General features: G+C 37.1%; 2 protein-coding genes across 2 annotated transcripts in view; both read left to right on the top strand.

Moving 5' to 3' along the window:
- Positions 1-22943, top strand: part of LOC127832569 (uncharacterized) — a 67867-nt gene that overhangs the window by 6186 nt on the left and 38738 nt on the right. The gene's annotated exons all lie outside the window — the stretch shown is intronic.
- LOC127832557 (zinc finger protein 383-like) overlaps positions 16052-22943 on the top strand; it is a 29850-nt gene continuing 22958 nt past the window's right edge. The window contains exons 1-3 of the mRNA XM_052358079.1: positions 16052-16788; positions 18112-18200; positions 20931-21042. Coding sequence (XP_052214039.1) covers positions 16338-16788; positions 18112-18200; positions 20931-21042 — 652 coding nt within the window. The 5' untranslated portion in view covers positions 16052-16337. The remainder of the gene's footprint in view (positions 16789-18111; positions 18201-20930; positions 21043-22943) is intronic.

Genomic DNA, 22943 nt, shown 5'->3' with positions numbered 1-22943 from the left:
AGTTGATTGTAAAGCAGATCCGTGCTATGTCGTTAAATACTGACAACATAACGAAGTGATTGCAGATTCGATCAAAATGCCTTGTCCGATTTTGTGAAAGATTACTTTTTGGGGAAGTTGTACTTGAGGGTTGAATCTGTAAAATAAGACAAACATACGCTTACAACTTAAGCAAATTAGCCTTTTATTCGCAAATGTTAACACTTTTTTATTTTCATAAATATTAACATAATGTTATACCTTTATTTCATATCAATAAATTGCATGACATTTTTTTGGATCACTGGGTATTTCCAATATGTTAAATGGTTGAGAATCACATTTTATTATTATTTATCTGTATGTATATTCTTTGATAGTTAAAAGTGTTGCAAGTATGAAAGCAATAGCTTTGATACTGTAGGAATAAAGTGGACCTAAACACAAAACTAAAACAAATTTTCAACTTTCTAAGTATAAAAAGGGCACATAATTCTGTCAAAATGCCAGTCAGAGTTACATTACTTTGCCTGCACAGTCCCCTTATGATAGTTAGTAAGTGTTGCAAGTATGAAAGCAATAGCTTTGATACTTACGGAATAAAATGGACCTCAACACAAAACTTAACCAGAATTTTTAATTTTCTAAGTATAAAAAGGGCACATAATTCTGTCAAAATGCACGCCAGAGTTATCTAACTTTGCCTGCCCAGTCCCCTCATGATAGTAAGTAAGTGTACCAAGTTTGAATGCAATAGCAATGATACTTTCTGAGAAAAGTGGACCTAAACGCAAAACTTAACCAAAATTTTCAATTTTCTAAGTATAAAAAGGGCACATAATTCTGTCAAAATGCACGCCAGAGTTATCTTACTTTGCCTGCCCAGTCCTCTCATGAAAGTAAGTAAGTGTACCAAGTTTGAATGCAATAGCATTGATACTTTCTGAGAAAAGTGGACCTATTTGAAAGAGAATAATGTGTGTATTTAAGCATGAAGACGATGTACATTTGTATAAGTCTGAATAATCTTTGTCTGTCTGTCTGTCCGTCCGTCTGTCCGTCCGTCTGTCTGTCTGTCTGTAAAATTGTTAATAATCACAACTCTGCTTTAACACATGTGACGACATGACGTAAAAAAACACGTGACGTAAATAGAACGCTGTTTCCATACCAGAATTTTATGAGCAATAGAGAAAGGGGCACGCTGCACATACAACCATGAGAAAGATTTCAAAAGTTGGCACGAGGCGATTATACGACGTCGATGGGATACAGGGAATACGACGGAGATGGGATACAGAGAATAACGAAACGGACCCAGCAAAGATACGACACGAAGAGAGAGAGAGAAAGAGAGAGAGAGAGAGAGAGAGAGAGAGAGAGAGGAGAGAGAGGAGAGGAGAGGAGAGAGAGAGAGAGAGAGAGAGAGAGAGAGAGAGAGAGAGAGAGAGAGAGAGAGAGAGAGAGAGAGAGAGAGAGAGAGAGAGAGAGAGAAGACACACACAAAAAAACGTGAACGAAACAAAGAATCCGAGCTGAAGAAAAAGCTTCACCGCCAAAGCAGGAAACGTGCTCTGAAATCATTGGCTAATAATGACTGCTCATCTAACATGAACAAGGTGGTGGGGATCGGTACCAGATCGCAGAGGAAGATGTCGTGAAATGCGAGGAGGTCAACATTAAATGCGCCTTGTTGGATAAAGACGTCAGTATACTGATTATGTTTTCGGGTTTTCATTGAGACTGTTTACAATGACTGTATTTAAAATACGTGTGTTATTTCGTGAATAATAATTGTGAAACGTTCGAGTTAATCCTATGCTATGCACGAATAAAAAAATGTAGCTTATCTGCATCTTGTGCAATTTATACGATGAGGTTTTTATATCGAATACTGAACAGCTAATTAAACTTGTTTTACTTGATTTCAACGCTTATTGAGACACTCTTAGGTCCATTTCGAGTATAAATCTGACAGTGTGTTTCTTTATGAAACGCTCCCAGAAAGCGCACCCGAGACCTCTCCGTCATAAGACGAACACCATATCCAATACGCGACCTCGACCGTTCAAACAAACGAACACGGTTCTTTATAGTGAAAAAGAACTACAAAATAATCTTTTTTTTTCATTTCCAATTTAATTATCTGAACGCTTCAGATCTACCTTATGTTCGACGTACGATTAAATTGCTGATTATATTAGTATTTATTTTTGCGTAACATCGCGATATTTGCGACTAAAATGATGAGGATAAAGCTATTGATGCTCATGTTGATAAAATATTGATGAGCAATAGGAAGAAACAAGGTCGACCATCGGTTAGTTTGGTCAAATAAGATGATTACAAGTTACCATGTGTTAGACAAACACATATCTTTTAGAAAATCGCGTGTTTCAAGCAACTTTTTCGACTTTTCCATTTATTATTTTGTAAAATATAATCAGATTGATCAGAATAAACTATTTGATACCAAGATGTCATATCTTTAAAACGCAAAAAAGAAACAACCAAAACAAAACATATTTTAAATCAAAGCGCTGAAGGCACTGAAGTTGTTCGCTGTAGTCGTATTTGATTAGCTAGTGCGCATTGCACAGGCTAATCAGTGTGCACAGGCTTATCTTATTTGACATGCATTAAGCCCCGTTTTCCCTGAAAGCAGCCAATATGTACAGATTTCAATGATAAACACTAGACTGGCCAATGTCGGCTTACAAGCTGGTAAATACACTCACAGCAGTAGTAGAGCAGACGCACCTAAGCATTCGTCGTCTGCAGTGCAGACAGGCAGCGGTAATCGTTCCTAGCATAGTGAGTTACGGTTCTTAGCGTAGCTAAGGCTTCTAAGCACATACTGATTTGCAAAACATGCTCTGTAAATTTCTTAAGGACCGAATAAATCACAGGTTCCCCTAAAAATAGCACAAAAACAGGTGTTGACACTGAAAGTTCTGGCCAAAAGGGTTGTTTCCGCAAACCATGCAAAGAAAACTGACTTTGGTTATCGCAAACTGACGTTGGTTATCGCAAACTGACTTACCACACAGTCATGTCCTGAATACAATGGATATAATGCGCGGTTATTCCGAGAGCATGCATGTATATATGAAACCTGCAGACCGAGACACGATAGTCAGGGTGCAGAATCAACGGGATTATCCGGGATATACACACGGACTGGACAGAGTGTAAACACAACGTAAAGAACTTTATTTTTGCAAATATCTCAAGTTATTGAAATTCATTTAGAAAAATGTTTAGTGCATAAAAGACAATTTTTCTTGTAGTGTGTGCCGATATCTTCAGGTATAAGAATAGAGCTTTGAATACGTCTTAAATCGGTGACAAAATTTCACGTTGCGTAAATCTTTATCGTGCAATATAAATGGAATTTTTGAACAAGAACACAGGCTTATGAAATAAAGTAATTCTTATGTATTTCACATTGCCATAAGCAGTATTTCACATTGTCATAAGCAGCATAAAAATCTGTCTTTTATGCACTAGTTGATATTCTTGCGAAAAATTGTTTAAACAAATATTTTTAAAAAGCAGCCCTTACCGATGTGTACATCCATTAACGTTTAATTTGGAACCCAACAAAGTCACATAATTCTGCATCCTGATAATGACATCCCCACAAAAGGCAAAAGGCTTATCAAGCTGGTGTGCATACCGAATTTATAACATGGCTTCTGTATCTTTGTTAGTTCTCAATGTTTGTCGGTATATGAACCAGTCTTCCATACGGTACTATCCAGCCAGGTAGACAGAAAATAGCCAAAGACGGCTTCTGTCTCCATAGACGTTGCCCGGTCAGCAGGCATGGATTAATGAAAGCATTTTATTACAATATTTGAAAACGAATTTTGTTATGTACTGTCTTATTACTGTATTTACTAGTAATTAAAAAGTGTACCTATAGAAAGCACGCGAAATCTGTATTCCGGGCAGAAATCGAATTGCCACTAACTTTCGCATTAAGTGGCATCAATGTATTGACGGCCTCGCGTCTCTCGTACGTCGCCTAAAGGCACACTGCGTTTATGGACTTTACAACAGCCTTGCTCCATCTTAAGCGCGCACCATAGTGCTGAAATATTAATATCTCATACTACTACATGATTGAACAAGCTAGAACATAATAACTCATGAATAACGCGACTAACGCTACCAAATGATTGAAAAAGGTAAAACAAACCGGCCTCAAAGTCCATCACAAAGCTTTGGACAACTGGTTAATCTCGCCCCAGACCTTAAATGTGGCGAAATATTGTGACTTAGATTGTATTTCTTCTTCTTGACATCATGGCCAAGAGTATGGGGCATCTGCCTTAATGAATCTTAGTGTCGCAAAAAAGGCATGTACAGATTGCAGTTCACAAAACGGCTTGCGGAGGACGAGGACAGTGCTGTTGAACTGCTGAAGTCTTGTCAGCTGTTTGGTGGTGGCGAACTCTATACTAAAGTCCTTTGTTAGATTAAATAAGTACATTTGTTCAATTGCAAGTATGTATAGTAATGCTTCTCATGGGCACGTTCGAGGATGAGCTTCAACGTCTGTGGTTTTTGAAGGTTTACGTCTATGACGCTGAAACTTTTATAGCATCTTCTACTATTCGTGACCTCCCGGTCGTTATACGGACACCATCTCCAATACGCCACGATGAAGATGAAGACAATTTCTGTAATCTTGTTTGTTTCTTCTGTTTCAGATTATTTACAGGTTTTACAATTAATTTCTGGTGCGTACGAAATAATCACCAAATAAAGATTTAGTCCTAGTTCGCATACCATTAAGCCGTTAATAGAGGTATTATCTCTTACTCTCATTGTATCGCACCTGCTCCGCTATCGTGCCTTTAACGAAAAGCCTTCAAGAAGTGCTGGAAAGTTTGTTTTTTTTTCAATTTTTGGAAGTTGTAATTTATTTGATGGTTATCCATGACTATTACGACGATCATTCTCATGATTTCCGATGTTCATTGGAAAGTAGGTCATGTTTATTCCAGGGTGATGCTTTGATTTTTAATTACGTAACACACACTTATGTTAGTTTGTTTATGGATTAGTAGTAGTTTTATCAAATGTTCTATATACCTATTATTTTTAATAAAATGTTGACACAAGCAAAAGCTTCGCAAATCTGAGTCTAAACTCAAACTTTGACAGCGAAATCAGTTTCAGTTGCCCCAACGCCACCTTGTCACCAAAATGTAGGCCCCATAGCTCCACCACGGACGCTAGACCTGACAAGCGTTATGACTTGCCACTCAGAGTTCTTATTATCAACTGCCAGTCCATAAAGAGTCCGGGAAAAAAGGCACAACTGGAGAACATGATTGCCTCCACACAAGCTGATGTAGTAATCGGATCCGAATCCTGGCTAAACAGCAGCGTCAGCTCATCTGATGTCTTCCCACCCCACTTCAAGTCATACCAATCGTAACACTTCGTCCATCGTCGGATTCTCCGTAAAGCTTCTATATGCAATAACAAGCCGGTTGGGTCCAGAGTGCAAGTCATACCGCCGCGATCGACAAAATGATGCCCATGGTGGTGGCGTATTCCTCCTTGTGTCCAACAAATAAGCAAGTGATGAGCCAGCAGAAGTGAATCCGCCAGACGACTGTGAGGTGGTTTGGTGCAAGATAAAGGTCAAGGGAGCCCTGGACTGGCTGGGCGGCGACTTCAATCTCGCGGACATAGATTGGGAAAATGAGTGTCAAAAGCCACAGGCCTCGAATATGAAGCAGTGCCAACAGCTCCTTGACATTGCCACAACGCTTTCCTTGTCCAGACTTTTAATAAACCCACAAGAATCACCGAGTACACAGAACACTTGCTTGACCTCTTCTTCTCCAATAACCAATCACTCGTAAATCGCTGCGAAGTACTGCATGGCATAGCGGATAATGATGCCATCTTTATAGAGTCCAGTCTTTGCCAAATGAGAGTTCGTAAGCCTCGAAGAAAAGTGCACCTGTACAAGAAAGCCGACTTCGACAGGCTCAGAGATTCACTGTCTGCCTACTTACCAGAGTTCACTGAACAAACTGCCAACATCTCAGTCGACCACACTTGGAAGGGTTTCGAGAACAAACTGAAGTCGCTGATCAGCAAGTACATCCCAACAAAGACCCTCTAGGGGAACAAAGTCCAAAAACCATGGATCACAAAAACAATCACGTCACTACATCGAAAAAGGAACAAACTTCACTGCAAATTTAAATCTACTGGTTTCCTTAAACCGGAAACAGGAAAGACAAGAGTACTGGAGATATAATGAAAACTTAATTGAAGTCGATCCTACCAACACAAAACAACACTCGAAACAGATTTTTTTGGAATTACATCAAATCCTTAAGGAAAGATAATTGCGGGGTAGCTTCACTGAAGGATAAAGAAAAAGTACCCGACTATCCGACTGAAAAGGCCAACATCCTAAACCGACAGTACCACTCAGTCTTCACCAAGGAGGACAGTTCCAGCATCCCAACACCTGAGGATGAACCATCACCTATCATGCCAGACATAGACATCACCACAGATGGTAAACGTGCCCTTCTCATGTATAGAAAATTAAGCAGCCGGGTCAGACTTAATTCCTGCACGCATCTACAAAGAGATGGCAGACCAGTGTGCTCCTTTCCTGAATATTATATACAGTAAGTATCAAATGGCAGTATACCAGACGTGTGGAAGACAGCCAATGTGTCGGCAATTTACAAGAAAGGGGAAAGGTTCAAAGCCAGCAACTACAGCCGTTTTCACTGACATGTATATCATGTAAGATACTGGAACACATTATTGTAAGCAACATAATGGGCCATCTTGATAGACATGCCATACTCACGGACTGCCAACACGGTTTCTGGAGAAGACGGATCTGCGAAACCCAGCTACTGACGCTGACCAATGAGCTCGTCCATTCCATGGCCCGCCATAAACACCATGACCTTGCTGTACTTGATTTCAGCAAGGCCTTCGATCGGGTGCCACAAAGTCGCCTGCTCACCAAACTCAACCACTATGGCATCAGGGGCAACACCTTGAAGTGGATTGAAGCCTTTCTGACAGATCGCACACAGAGGGTAGTCGTTGATGGAGCAACATCCGAGCCAGCACCCGTCATCAGCGGAGTCCCCCAGGGAAGCGTCCTCGGACCAATTTTATTTCTGTTTTCATCCACGACATGCCACTACATGTCACATCCAGAGTAAGGCTTTTCGCAGATGACTGTGTTGTGTATCGGGAAATCAACTCGGAAGAAGATTGCCAGATCCTACAAAACGACCTGATAAAGCTAGCCAAACGGGAGAAACAATGGGGCATGGACTTTCATCCCGAGAAGTGTAGCATTATCCGTGTCCACAGAAAGAGGAACACAATCATGTTCGTTACTCCCTGAAAGACGACATCCTCGAGACTGACTCGACTACCAAGTACCTTTCATGGAACCACTTTGTTGACGTAACGGTAAAAAAGGGAAATAGTACACTCGACTTTCTCCAGCGCAACCTACGCGTCAGCAATGAGAAGGTTAAGACCACGGCATACACCTCTCTTGTCCGGCCAGGCCTTGAGTATTGCTCCACAGTGTGGAACCCATTTACAAAGGACATGGCATACAAGCTTGAGATGGTACATAGGAGGGCTGCTAGATATGTAACCAACAGGTACCACAGCACCAGCAGCGTATCCTCCATGATCGAGCACTTGGGGTGGGAGACACTTGAAACACGACGGACCAAAGCGCAACTCGCCATGCTGTATTATATCATCAATGACTTGGTGGATATCCCAGCCAACCAATACCTTATACAAGCCCCAAGTCGCCCTAAGGACCATAACAAGAAGTACCACCAGCCGTCTACTCCACATCTTACCACAAGAATTCATTCTTTCCACGCACTATATTCGTTTGGAACCACCTCCCTGCGACAGTCGCAGAGGCCCCTGACTTGGTATCCTTCAAGAAGGGGCTTTCGTCACTCACCTTCTAATAACTGTTAGGTGCCAAGCTCCAAGTCCCCCCTAGTGATTCCCATTGCTGTGCCGGCCGCGGCTATCGTAACCGGAGAGGTCTGGCTTGAAGAGGTGAAAACGAAGGTGGCTAAACTTTTTACTATCTCTATACTTTTAACTATCAAATCTCTTCTATCAATCCCATCATTTCATATCTTTCTCTTGACCTAGCACCACTCGTCGCGTAATAATCAAGTGTGATTGCACCGACGTATGATGTAGATAATTCTATTTTAAAAACAACATGAGCTAGAGTTTCGTTTTTCCATTAAGTTACTTTTTTAAAACAAGCACATGTATGCGCATAGTAAAAAATCTAAGCAACCAATCAGAAGGACCGATACTTTGAGACAGTGAGTATTTTGTGAAAACATTGCGGATTTAAATGCAGTTTTCGTTTTTACGTCCAAGAATACACATTTAACTATAGATTGACATTTAACACATACGTGTTTTGTATTTGTTCACTGCCAAAATTCGTATGTATTCATTAAGAGGCTTACTACGGAAAAACATGCTGTATAAAATCTACATGTTTGAAAAAATGCGTTTCTTTTTTGGTAAAAAGAAATATATGGTAATTGAAATTCATTTACTGGCATTTGGTAGCAGCAGATGCTTTTTCCTTTTATTTCATGAACAACTTGAATAGAAACAAAGTTAAAACAAACTTTCATCATGGGAACCAGACTGCGTGTTGGTACCATTTTGAAATGTGACCGTATTGACCCATCTAGAATTCGCTCTCGGTTAAATCTAAACAAACTAGTAAAAGCCGGGAGTATAAGTGTTACAAATGAACAACACATTGATGAGGTTTATATATGCTATTAAGTTTGATCAATATTCGCCGTTAGATTTTGCATAAATCGAGTATTTGCATTAAAGAACATGTATATTTCTATTATGTCAAATTATTAAAAAGCGAACAATATTTTACGACGGGTGATGGACGTTTAGTTTAAACTGTGCAAATATATCATATTTAGTACCAAATAGATGTATATCCTCGTGACATCGGGTAATTTCGACGTAGGGGTATTTTCGATGATTGCGCATTTTCCGGTGTAAACATGCGTACCGTGAATACTCGACGGAAGACACGTGTTGTTTACATTGACTATACATATCCATCAACGATGACCTAATTTACCATTTCATGGCTATAGGGACAGTAAATTAACATACTTTTGTCCAAACATTGTGCTTTTCATGCCTTTCAGCTAATCCCTAAATATCACCATTAATTGATAAAGTTTTACTTTATTTAACAACAACTTAATTTTTTGACAGTTCGTCTGCTTCACTCGTCATACATACCATAGTCACGTGATATTCATTTGAACCTGTAGTAAACTGTTCAACATAAAAAACGTGAATGAGTTATGCGAGTTTTTACATCGTTTTATTGTTAATTAAGATATTTAATAAATAAAGAATCTGTATTTGGCACGTGCAAAAACAGTTATATAATATATTTTGTAGCATAAGGGTCCTCCTAGAGGCCCTTACAGGACGTATGACCCTGGGAATTTGACAGAAGCGTACCAGGCTGTTGTAGAGGATGGGATTTCAGTGGAAAGAGCTGCAAAGATGTTCGCAGTGCCCATAACCACTTTAAAAGATCGGGTTAAGGGCAGATTTGACATTGACACCTTAAGATCTGGGCCGCACACTTTGTTCACGTTAGATCAAGAGGCATTTTTAGCTAGCCATTTGCAAACAATGGCTGAAGTAGGCTACGGCTACTCACGCCAGGAAACAATCAATTTGGCATCTGACTACGCTGTACACGTTGGTATAAAACAAAAAGCGCAAACATTAGGATTTGACTTGGTTTTGGCTTCATGTCCATATGGCCAAATTTGAAGTTGACCAAGCCTAGAAGTCTTGAACTATCCCGTGCAATGTCTGCTAATCCAATTTCGATTAACAATTACTTTAAAGAACTGACAAACATAATGAATAAATATGACTTAACAAGCAAACCTGAATGCATATTCAATATTGACGAGAAAGGACTAAATGTTGAACATAAACCACCAAAAACTGTTTCTGGAAAATTATGCAAAACCCAGGCAGTTACATCTGGAAAGTCAATTTTTTTTACTTTGATTGGATGTGTTAGTGGTGTCGGACACCAAATACAACCTTATTTTGTGTTTCCTGGTAAGCGTATGTTGGACTCCCTTTTAGAATGAGCTACCTCTGGAGCAGCAGGCACAGTCACTGAAAGTGGATGGTCAAATTCTGTTATAATTGACCATTACATGAAAATTCATTTATTGAAGTATTTGCCAGCTAGAGACAGTGGTTATATTCTGGTATGATATGATGGCCACAAGAGTCACATATCTTTGCCGTTGATTGAATGGGCAAAAAAGAACACATAAGTTATTTGCTTTGCCCCCTCACTGTAGTCATCTGTTACAGCCCTTAGATGTCAGTTGCTATGGGCCCCTAGAACAAGCCTGGAATTCTGCCTTCCATAGACACATAAGAGAAAGGGGTGGTAATGCAATCACGCGGTATGAAGTGTGTGCCCTTGCTTGTAGAGCTTACACAAGTACACTGACTACCTCAAATATTCAGGCAGCTTTTTTAGAAAGTCGGGTGTATTTCCCTTAAATCCAAATGTGATAAGCCCCTTGGATCTGGCTCCATCAACAGCTTTCAAAACCAACGACTCGACTCAAGCTATTCCTGAAAAATCCGATGAATCATTTTTTCAAACAAAAGGTGGTCAAATTCTAACAAAATGTTCAACAGAAAAAGCCAAGGAATACCCTAAGTAAAGTTGTAGGAGGCAGAGCTATCACAGAATCGCCAGTTGTTGGCGCAATAAAGCTTCACTTGAAGTCACAGAGCAAACAGTGTGCAGATGTAGAACAGTGTATCATCTCTTCCGCTGTACCCAGTACCTCCGGCCTTCGGGTGAAACGAAAGCAGCCCCCAGTTGAAGAGGTGGTCAGCTCCGACTCAGATGACAGTGACATTGCAGAGTCTGACAAGTGCATTATTTGCAAGCTCTTCTATCCCCCTTGCACTGACACAAAGCTTTCATTCATTAACATTGTCAAGTGGGGATGTTGTGAATTGTGTCAAGGATGGGTACATTTGACATCTTGTACGCAAATCAAAGTACTAAGGCGGGATGACTCTTTCCTTTGCCCGAAGTGTTCTGGTGAAGACTAATAAAATAGACGGCTGACATAAATAAAACTGTAAATAGGTTCTAAAAGCTGTCAATTTCTGTTCAAACTAGTTAAATACAGTTTTAAAATGTTAATTATTTAATTGGGCCATATTCCTTATCTTTGTTGAAGAGTATGGAACTATTTACTTTTAGTGCAACACGACCGTCGAAAATACCCCACCCGATACACAGAACACAACCGGTGAGTATCGGACATTTTTCTTTATAGACCGTTCCAGAATCGATAAATTGACCGCCGCAATATTGTCAGTCAAGTGACTGTCCGCCATTACACTGCTGCCAACTTCTGCGAGTCAGCGATTCAAAAAGCCAAAGACGTAGCGAATACCCGCTTCGCCGATGTCGGATAAATAAATTACTTAATGAATTATTTTCAGACGATTATCACATTTTTTGTTGTTAAATTGATTGTTTGAAGTTGAGATTGATTGTTACAAATAAAAAAATTAAAATGCTCTTGTGTGTTTGTTTTTTGTGTGTGTGTAAACAAGTGGTAATCATCAGCGAAAATTTGCCGGTTCAGTCGCTCATATTATTTTGATTAGACATTTTACTTATTACTTGTTACAAACAATTCACGCATGTATTGTTGTGTTGATTTTAATAGCCGCAACATCAAGCAGATTATACTTATTAAAGATTCTCGCGCAATTAATTAACGCTAATTGTTTGAAATGGGTAAAACTCTATACTCTAAAATCATAACATATTGTATTAAGTATGGTATTTTTGATACGCCTACCATTATTTTTCTTGTTCTAACTGAAATCAGATATAAACAAATTGTTGTTTGGATTTAAATTTAATTTTGTGAGCTGGAATTATGTCTCGTACAAAAACCCGAACTTTGGGGAGAGTGATATTGATCTTGACGATCTTTTAGGAGATTATATGGAAGATGAAGAGAAAGTGAATATATCTAGTTGAGTAGATTTTCATCTTTGGAATCATTTAACAGCTATAAAGCTAAAAATCTTACAAAATGTATTTTATAGGTTTTTGCAGTAACGCAAAACATATGGATAACGACGCTTGTTTAGTCAATTAATCGAAACGAAACTCCGAAAAAAAACACCTAAATAATATTTCAAAAATATATTATTTAGTGCCAAAAGAATTTATTAATACATTTTTTGGCATCTTAAAAAAAACGCGTCATTAGCATCAAAGTAAAGATTATCTGAAGACTGAAAGGCCGACAATTTGACACAACAAAGAGCTCTATGCATAAGCCGTAGTATTTTTTTGCGGAAAAGCTTCAATAAATTACAATAGTAACACATCTAATTATAAAAATATAATTATGAATGGCATGAGTACGTTAGTGTGATAAACACGTGAGTGATAGAAAGTGTAAGGGGTGCAATGAAAATAAACGTACTACAAAGCCCTATTAAAAGCGAAGTGCATGACAGTATTTACATGTAATTTTAATTTGATGGGTTTTGTACAGAGAATGACGCTATTGAGGAATATTAACATACAACTGAAAAACACAACTTTACATGATGCAATTTGAACTGTGTATTCATGTATAATGAAAACTCGTTACAAGTGAGTATGAGTGGCAAATATCTAACATTTAAACACACATATATCTATATACATTTTTTTAAAACATTATTTACCCCCGTTGGTGTCAAATGTAATTTCTTGTTTTTATGATGTCGTTCGTGCATTGCCGTAACATTAAATCTTCATACGAAATGACGTAGTTTTAATTAACCGATACCCTCTAAATACGTTAAATGTTATGTTTTTAGGTAAATTTTATAATTATCAAATACTTTTTTTTCATAAATTAAACCAGGGATTAAACGGGCTAGTATCTTTACGGTGTACAATTTCTGATATTCTATATTGGACATAACTTTTAATTTGTACAATATGTAACATATCTAATGTACGCAACTGTTAAGTATGTCGGAGGTAAAATATTAAACCAAATGACTGCTTAATACTACCAGAAAGAGAAGACATGGTGGCATCATCAATTGTGTTTAATGACCAGACTGTCATCTGCCACCCAGTGTGGTTTATGACACCCCGGGATGACACCATGTTGTTAGTTAAGTCTGGATAATATCTGATCAAAACGAGATAATCGGATTATGCACAACAAACGGGCAGTTCAACACTGGAATGCAAAGGATTACGCGATTTTAAGATTGATGCAAATAATCAAATGATAAATATTGCATTTAATTTAAATATATTTTTTTAATGTGTTAACGTGTTTATTTTCCTAGACAAATACCTAAATAAATGCACGTTTTTCAAACATTTTTCTGTTATAACACTAGCTTAACATCTTCTCTAGCAGAAAAACTTTATTTCATACAATTTGCATGACAAACAAAAAAGTTTTACAAAAAGAAAGAAATTCATCCGTTGAATAATTGGCGCTCTCTTATATATGTTACCGGTTGTTAGGCAGTAGTGTAATGGCGGACGCGGAGAGTATTCAGGGGAGATAATTGGGTAATTACTAAATTCTGGAACGGTCTATTGTAAACACGTAGACAACTTTTCTGACTAAGTTTTTTTTATAAAAATCTGTTAAAACAAATTTATGAAAATATTCACGAGTTTCAAATTTATTTGCATCATTTATATTGCCATTTGTTGAAAAATCGTTACATCGTCGAAAATACCCCACACCAGTATACACAAATCAAATTTCCTCGTCATAAAAATACGAAGTAGTTATAAGCATAGAGTAAACGTGATCGGAAGACTAAATACTGACAATTCCACAAAACAATAGATAAGTCGTATTCTTTCAGATAGTAGGAATTAAATAAATTATATTTCAACAATAATGAAAATGTATTAATTTCATTATAATTGTAAGTGGTGTGGATAGTGTTATTTTTCATCAGCGATCAATGGTGTCAGATCTAGATCAAGGTGCATTCAATATAAAACAAAGCCCTAAAAAGTGTAATACATGACAATTCAGCGCCCTCACACTACTTTGGGGGAAGGGGTCCGCAGCCCTTAGGAGGGAGAATTTTCGCGGCGTTTCCCTTTTTGGGGGATTTTTTTTACTTACTCTCTCATTATTACACTTTTACATGTTTGCACTATATTCATTGCATTTTTCATAATTTAGTATGTTTGCAAAGATGAAATTGAAATAGAATTGAGATATAATAATCATGAGACACATCTGTCTATTTAAAAAAAAAAAAAATTAGGCGGAATTTTTCCCCCCAAAAGGGGAAAAAAGTATACTTTTCAGGTGGGGGACTGCCGAAGAATTTCGGCGGCAGATTTAATAGATTGAGGGCCCTGCAATTTTTAGCTCATCTATTTTTTGAAAAAAAAAATGAGCTATTGTCATCACATTGGCGTTGGCGTCCGGTTAAGTTTTGCGTCTAGGTCCACTTTTCTCATAAAGTATCGATGCTATTGCATTCAAACTTGGTACACTTACTTACTAGTCAATATAAATTGCCGCCTTAGAGTCTTTTGATGATTTTTGCTTTGGCAGACTCTTGGCGTCAATAGTCCACTCTATCTTTTTAATAGCGAGAGTTCCGACACGAATTTCGGTCGCATCACTCCTGAATTTAAATACACACATATTTGTGACTATAATGAAAGAAAGTTGCATAAATAGTATATATTGAGCAAAATATATCGAAATTTACCTGTTAATAAACTATATTTCGAGTTTGTTTCATCCAATATAAATCCTTGTATAGTAAAGGGTTCATGTTATCTCCCTTGAACTGGAGGTTAAATTCAACTATGTTTGTAACTGAGTTCGAACACATAAATTAAGTGTGCAATATGCGCAAAACAGTAAGAAATGAAATTGGAAATAGTAAGAAGATGAAGCAAAAAAAAAAGAATTATAACTATTATAACTCAAAATATTAGAATCGACAGTAACGAAATACCCCAAAAGTAATAGGTACGAAATAGCTATGGTACGAAATAACAACAACAACACTTCAAGTTAATTCTATTAGTTTTAATCTAGTTTTACTTAAATAATACACTTGATAAACACGGAAAATAATTTTTAACGTGTATTTCGTGTAATAATGTCCATTGTGTTCATGAATTAAAAAAATATTTAAAATAAAGTGTTATTTGTTGCATGCTTATGTTTATTTAATTATTTATAGTCATTGTTTTAATATTTTGTCAATAACAATTTTTTTTCCAACTATTTCAATAATTGTATTCTAAGGTAACAATGAAAATGTATTGTTATTGTTTACTTATTGATGAGATTGAAGCTGTGTTCATGACCGCTAAGATTTATTCGAACACGCTTACTACATGTAAGTGTTACCATGTTTGAGCAAAAACAAATCGGTCGATATCGTTATCATTGCTATTACTTGATGATGAAACAAAATGGTAACAACAAGGAACACACTTTACTATGTCAAGATAAAGTTTCCAAAAATGAATATAAAAATGTTTGTAGAAGATAGTATTCTTTCATTTGAATCATTTAGGGATTGGCTTCTTTTGCACAGTATGCATTACCCGGTATTGTTGACCAGAGCCCTACAAAAAATATTGAAAAAAACACACATACACTAATACATAAAGATTAGTTTTTCAGATCACTTAATGTAATGAGTGTAACTGTAAAGTGGTTTGCAATATTTTTACACATTTGTAAGTGTTGTGACCATATCTGTCTCATGAAATTGCCTAGTATGAAGTATGAACGAATATTTTCAGAATGACACATACACAGAAAAGTGTGGCGGCCTCCAAAAAGTTCAAAATGAGAAAACGAAAGACAGAAAGCAATACCTGGGAAAGTGACCTTAAAAGCAAGTGTACAATTAAGTCAATTATAAAGGACTTTGATTCCAAAACCCAAACTAGGGTAAACACTATATCGGCTAGGGTAAGTCCAGAGTCATTAAATTCAGACCAAACAATAGATGACTTAAACTCTGTTTGTGTCAAAATTGAGACTGATGAATGGACAGCATGGTATAGTACGGCTTCTGATTGTTATTCCGTTTGTGCCAAATCAGAACAGGTTCTATGGGATGAGAGACATTCAGATGGCAACAAACAAGATGGCTTCACCTCTGAATGTGTGAAATCAGAACAGACTGAATGTGAAGTTATGTGTCAAGATGTTATCAGACAAGCTTGCTTCAATTCTGTATGTGTGAACAAAAACACGACTTCCAATTCAAATGCACAAGATGAGCTACATTCTGTATGTGGGGCATCACAACAGTCTCTAAATGCAAGTACAGACCAGGGTTATATAGCAATATATGACCTCAATAATGAATGTGGTATAGCTAAACAGTATATAAAGACAGAAACAGACAATGGAAATACAACAGCAAATGATCACAATGCTTTATGTGATCATACATATTCAAAAACACCTGAGAATCAAGCTAAACTGGCCGACCTTAATTCTGTATATCCGACAAGGGAAGAGATTGAACTTTCAAATGTTGACCAATATTGTGCTAAATCAGCTGTGGGTGGAGGGACGATACAAATGGACCAATACTCCAACTTAAATGTTCCAACACATTCGAACTCGGAAAAAGATGGAGGTGAATTATGTGCACTCAATAACTCAAACAATTAACATGGAATCACCATGAAACTTTTTATGCCCCCGGATTGAAAGATCGGGGGTATATTGTTTTTGGCCTGTCTGTCACTCTGTCATTCTGTCCCAAAGCTTTAACCTTGGGTAAAGTTTTGCATTAGCTTTTGCAATATTGAAGATAGCAACTTGCTATTTGGCATGCATGTGTATCTCATGGAGCTGCACATTTTGAGTGATGAAAGGTCAAGGTCATCCTTCAAGGTCAAAGGTCAAATATCATTTTTCTTTCCAAAAACGTTAACCTTCATTGAAGTTTTATTATAACCTTTTTAATATTGAACACAGCAACTTCATATTTGGCATGCATGTGTATCTCGTGGAGCTGCACATTTTGAGTGTTGAAAGGTCAAAGTAATCCTTCACGGTCAAAGGTAAAAAATTACAAATAAATCAATTTTTATTTCTTGATTCAATCTCAATGAATCTCATGGAGCTGCTCATTTTGAGTGGTGAAAAGTCAAGGTCATCCTTCAAGGTCAAAGGTCAAATATCATTGTATTTTTATTTCCTTAAACTTAACCTTAGTTAAAGTTTTAGCATAACTTTTTAAACATTGAACACAGCAACTTCATATTTGGCATGCATGTGTTTCTCGTGGAGCTGCACATTTTGAGTGGTGAAAGGTCAAGGTCATCCTTCAAGGTCAAAAGGTCAAAAATAAAAAATAATAAAAAAAATCATTTCTCCATTCAATCTCTTTCTTACTTCTCGTGGAGCTGCACATTTTGAGTGGTGAACGGTCAAGGTCATCCTTCAAGGTCAAAGGTCAAATATATGGCTTCAAAGCAGCACAATAGGGGGCATTGTGTTTCTGACAAACACATCTCTTGGTAATTATGTAATAATATCAAAGCACAGTTTTTACAACACGCCAGATTGCATTAAGCTGTTTGTAGAGGTGCAATGGATTTATTTATTTTTGTTGACATCATATTGTGTCGATAATCTTTACAAAATCTTGCATTTTCTTTGGAACTTGTATTTGTGGATTTTTTAGAATGTCTGATGTAAGACTTCAGACATGAAAATTCGTGCGGCATTTTATTTCATGGATGAGAGGACCCCAAATCTAAATAATATGTTAATAATATTATATTTCACAGTATTGTACCCTTGTTTTAGTGTGCCTAGTATAGATACATAACACACTTGAAATCCGGTATAAGAAAAACGAGTCACACAAAATCCGTATTTTTGCGAAAAAAGAGGGTGTTGGATAACTTACTTAGTAATAACAGAATTAATTTTAATGATATGCTTGCAGAGAATGCTTTGGCAAGGACTGCCCCCGTTTTCCTGGAACCAGCTGAGATTAAATTGGAGGAAAATTGTGACCATGTGAAGAAAGTTAAGGTATGTATAAGTAACCAGTATTTTGTTAGCTCGCCTGAGCACAATGTGCTCATGGTGAACTTTTGTGATCTCCTTTTGTCCGTCATGCGTTGTTTGTCGTGCGGCGTCAACATTTGCCTTGTTAACACTCTAGAGGCCACCTTTATTGTCCAATCTTCATGAAATTTGGTCAGAAAATTGGTCTTAATGATATCTTGGATGCTTTTGAAAATGGTTACGTTTGCTTGAAAAACATGGCTGCCAAGGGGCGGGGCATTTTTCCTTATACACTGTAACTCCAATATAACGCTCTCCATTATAACGCTGAATCCAATATAACACGGGTGGGTCTTGGATCCCGTTTTTTCTCCTACCTTCCATTTCTGGTTCAAATCCATGTTATGCAAGTTAATTTATTTTCAGACAATTCAAAGATGGCAGCGATCACATCTTGATTGCTTTATTATACCGTCCGTTGAACCTATTTTAATCGCTTCGAGGTTAAACAACATCGACAGCTAATTGGTGTTAATCTGTTGTGTAATGTCAATAAAGGTGTGGAACACTCGCGTGTCAGTGTTTATTACACGTATTCCCTATCAGAGCGGTACGGTGCGCTAATTTCAATGTTAGTGCAAGAGGGATAATTATAAAATTAAAGTTATTCAAATCGTTAAAAACATTCTTACTTTGATATTATTGCAGTTCGACTCTGTAATAAAGGAGCGGCTTTGAAATATACCACGCACAGTATAAAACAAGTTTTTCTGTCATTTAATTATCATTCTAGTATTAAGTCATTTAATTCAGTTCTTGTACGAGAAATTAATGAAATAATCAAGACAATTTATTTACATGCTAACGCAGTGTAATTGTCAACAGAGATTCACTTTCATTTTTGCCCGGTATCAGAAAGTCCCCGGAAAGCACGTTGTTTGCATGATGGCGTATGACGCAATACAACCTTTCTTTGTACATGTATCGTATTGCATTCAATCTAAATTTAAATCCGCTCGTCCAATGAAAGCTCTGCCCCATAATGCACTGTTCTCTTTACACTTCTGAAAAATGGCGTATGCATATAGTTGTGTTTACGAAAGTCGTAAACATTTTTATCGTCATAAATGTTGAAGATTATTATTTTTTAAGTGATGTTGTAACTTTATTGGATTATCGGATAAATGTGCACATTAGAAGAGCGGTATGTATAATGTTATCGATACGATTCGGTTAATATGCATGTATTTGCGGATGACAACACAGAATGGTAATACACAGTACCTATATTACAGGCTATACTGTACCTGTTTTATAGCCCCTCTGCAATAAATGAGCTCAAAACTTATAACGCGGATCCGTTTATAACGCTGTTGCATGGCTTGGACCCCGTCATCCGCGTTATATTGGAGTTACAGTGTATAACTATATATGGCTATAGTAAAACATTGTTAACACTCTAGAGGCCACATTTATTGTCCGATCTTCATAAAACTTGGTCAGAAGATTCATCCCAATAATATCTTGGACGAGTTAAAAAAATGATGCTGGTTGCTTTTAAAACATGGCCACCAGGGGGCGGGGCATTTTTCCTTATATGGCTATATACGGCTTTAGTAAAATCTTGTTAACACTCTCGAGGCCACATTTATTGTCCGATCTTCATGAAACTTGGTCAGAAGATTTTTCCCAATGATATCTTGGATGAGTTTGAAAATGGTTTTGGTTGGTTGAAATACATGGCAGACAAGGGGGCGTGGCATTTTTCCTTACATGTACAATGTATATAGCTAAAGTAAAACCTTGTTAACACTCTTGAGGCCACATTTATTGTCTGATCTTCATGAAACTTGGTTAGAAGATTTGTCCCATTGATATCTTAGACGGTTTTAAAAATTGTTCCAGTTTGTTGAAAAACATGGCCACCAGGGGGAGGTGCATTTTTCCTTATTTGTCTATTGTAAAAACTTGTTAACACTCTTAAAAGTCACATTTATTGTCCAATCTTCATGAAACTTGGTCAGAAGGTTACCTTGGATGTGTACAAAAATGGTCCCGGTCTGTTGAAAAATGTTGCCGCCAGGGTGTTAACTATTCAAGAAAGTTGGTTAGAACATTTGTTCTAATGACATCTTGGGCTGCACAGAACAGGTCAGTTCCTTTGAATCTCAGGTGAGCGACTTTGGGCCTTTCCGGCCCTCTTGTTTTCCTCTTATTGCAATCAATTATAGGGAGGTATTGAGGCTTGAGCACTGTACTGGTCCAAACCTACATGTGTCTGTCCTGAAGATTGTTGTTCCAACCTATCTGTTACTACTGGGTGGACTTAGCTCAAACTTTGAATGTTGAATGACTTTCATGTGTGATTATCATAAAGTAAGGAATATTGGCTGCAACAAGTTTTTACATAATTTTTTATGGTCGTTCGTCTCTTTTTCTGCATAAGAAAATATAGTCTCAAAATGTTTGTGTTTTAAAATCTTAAGCTGCTTGGCGGAATATGCTAAAACTTCCACTGCCTGATTAATCTTAATGTAAAGACGATGGTTAAGAATCACATTTTTGCTGTGATCAGTATTTGCAGAAAACATTCCCTTTGTCTGTTGTTTAGGTAGAGTTTGTTTGTGAATGAGATATTTTATAGCTGTAAATCTGTTGGATGGAATGTTTTTTTGTTTTGATTAAAAGATAACTGTTATCAGAATAAAATGTGTTCAATGTAAAGTATATTATTCATATTCAACACCATTGCAGAGAATGAAGAAAACGAGATCCCCAGAAAAAGACAAGACTGAAAACATTCTGCAAGAGAGGAACCTAACCAGCTGTATGAGCCTGGAACCCTTAGATAATGACCATTTTCTCTGTAAGCCCAAGAACAAAACATCCATTACCTTGCATTAGAAAGTCTCACGAAAGACCAACAAACATCATTATAATTTTTAGCTTCCTGAGCACTTAGTTTACAAGTTGAATTAAAGTGATAAGTTCGGCGACATGTGTTGTGCATGGTCAACATTTGGCTTGTTACCACTCTACTGACAACAGTTAAATCAATATTGACAAAAATTTGTCAGTATGTTTATAGTGAAAATATTAAAACCAAGTTATAACCCAGGTCAAGTACGTTAAAAACTAGGCTACATTTGTAATTTGTCAAGTCATTGAAAATCTGTATTACTACTCTAGAAAGCACATTTATTAATCAATCTTGATAAAACTTGGAAAAAATTATAAACTTTGCAAAATTTTAAATTTTATTGGTTTAAGTTGAGTGATAACTTGGACAGCAGGTCAAATAGTGCAAACATTTTTACCCTTTAAAGCCGTGTTTATGATTCAATCTTTATAAAACTTGCTCAGAGTTTCAAGGCCAAGTACAACTATAGGTACAAACTAGGTCACTGGTTTAAAAAAGCACCACCTAGTTACGCTCATTGGATCATTGTCGACCTGAAATGGCTTGTAGTCACCCGGGGATGACTAGAAGCCGAGTCATGTCACCCTGGGGTGACTTCAAGCCGATTCTAGTCACCCGATCAGCTTGAAGTCACCCCAGGGTGACAAGAATCGGCTTCTAGTCACCCCCGGGTGACTTGGGGGCCATTTCAGGTCGACAATGATTCAATGAGCCCTAGTTACCATATGATAAGCCATATAAAAAGTTAAACTTGAAGAACATTGGTCATAATGTTTAACTTGATAGTAACTAGTCCGAAAACTTTAACATTGGCCATAACTTTTTCACTTTTAAAGATAGCAACTTGATTTTTGGCATGCATGTGTATCTCATGGAGATGAACATTTTGAGTGGTGAAAGGTGAAGGTCAAGGTCATCCTTCAAGGTCAAATGTCAAATATATGGCGTCTGTCCGTCCGAAAACTTAAACATTGGCCATATCTTTTTCAATATTTAAGATAGCAACTTGATATTTGGCATGCATTTGCATCTCATGGAGCTGCACATTTTGAGTGGTGGAAGGTGAAGGTCAAGGTCATCCTTCAAGGTCAAATGTCTTATATATGTTGTTTGTCCGTCCGTCCAAAAACTTTAACATTGGCCATAACTTTTTCACAATGAAGATAGCAAATTGATATTTGGCATGCATGTGTTTCTCATGAAGCTGAACATTTTGAGTGGTGAAAGGTCAAGGTCATCCTTCAAGGTTAAATGTCAAATATATGGCGTCTGTCCATCCGAAAACTTTAACATTGGCCATAACTTTTTCAATATTGAAGATAGCTGAAGCAACTTGATATTTGGCATGCATGTGTATCTCATGTAGCTGCACACTTTGAATGGTGGAAGTTCAAGGTCAAGGTCATCCTTCAAGGTAAAAGGTAAAAATTTTTTTTTATTATTTTCAAAGCGGCGCTCTCATGAAGCTGCACATTTTGAGTGGTGTAGGTTTAAGGTCAAGGTCATCCTTCAAGGTCAAAGATAATTTTTTTTATTTTTTTTTAAAAGCTGTGCAATAGGGGGCATTGTGTTTCTGACGAACACATCTCTTGTTCATATCTAAGCCTAAATTAAAAGAGAGTCACATGAAGTAACAAACTAAGTCACAAGGTCAAATTATTGACCTTTTTTACAATTGTACCTTGAACTTGGGTCAGATTTTGTGTTGCAAATAACTCAGAAAGAACATTTGATTAAACCATATGAGCTTATTATGTGAACTGATGACTCTGGGCATAGAAATAAAGAGTCTTGTGATGCAAAGGCTGTCTTTCAGATATTTTCTAAATTAGCGGTTTTATACTTTT

Source organism: Dreissena polymorpha, chromosome 5, assembly GCF_020536995.1.
Source record: "Dreissena polymorpha isolate Duluth1 chromosome 5, UMN_Dpol_1.0, whole genome shotgun sequence".
NCBI classification, from domain to species: Eukaryota; Metazoa; Mollusca; class Bivalvia; order Myida; family Dreissenidae; genus Dreissena; species Dreissena polymorpha.
The sequence above is the reverse complement of the archived record's forward strand: the minus strand, read 5'-3'. Positions and strand labels throughout refer to the sequence as shown.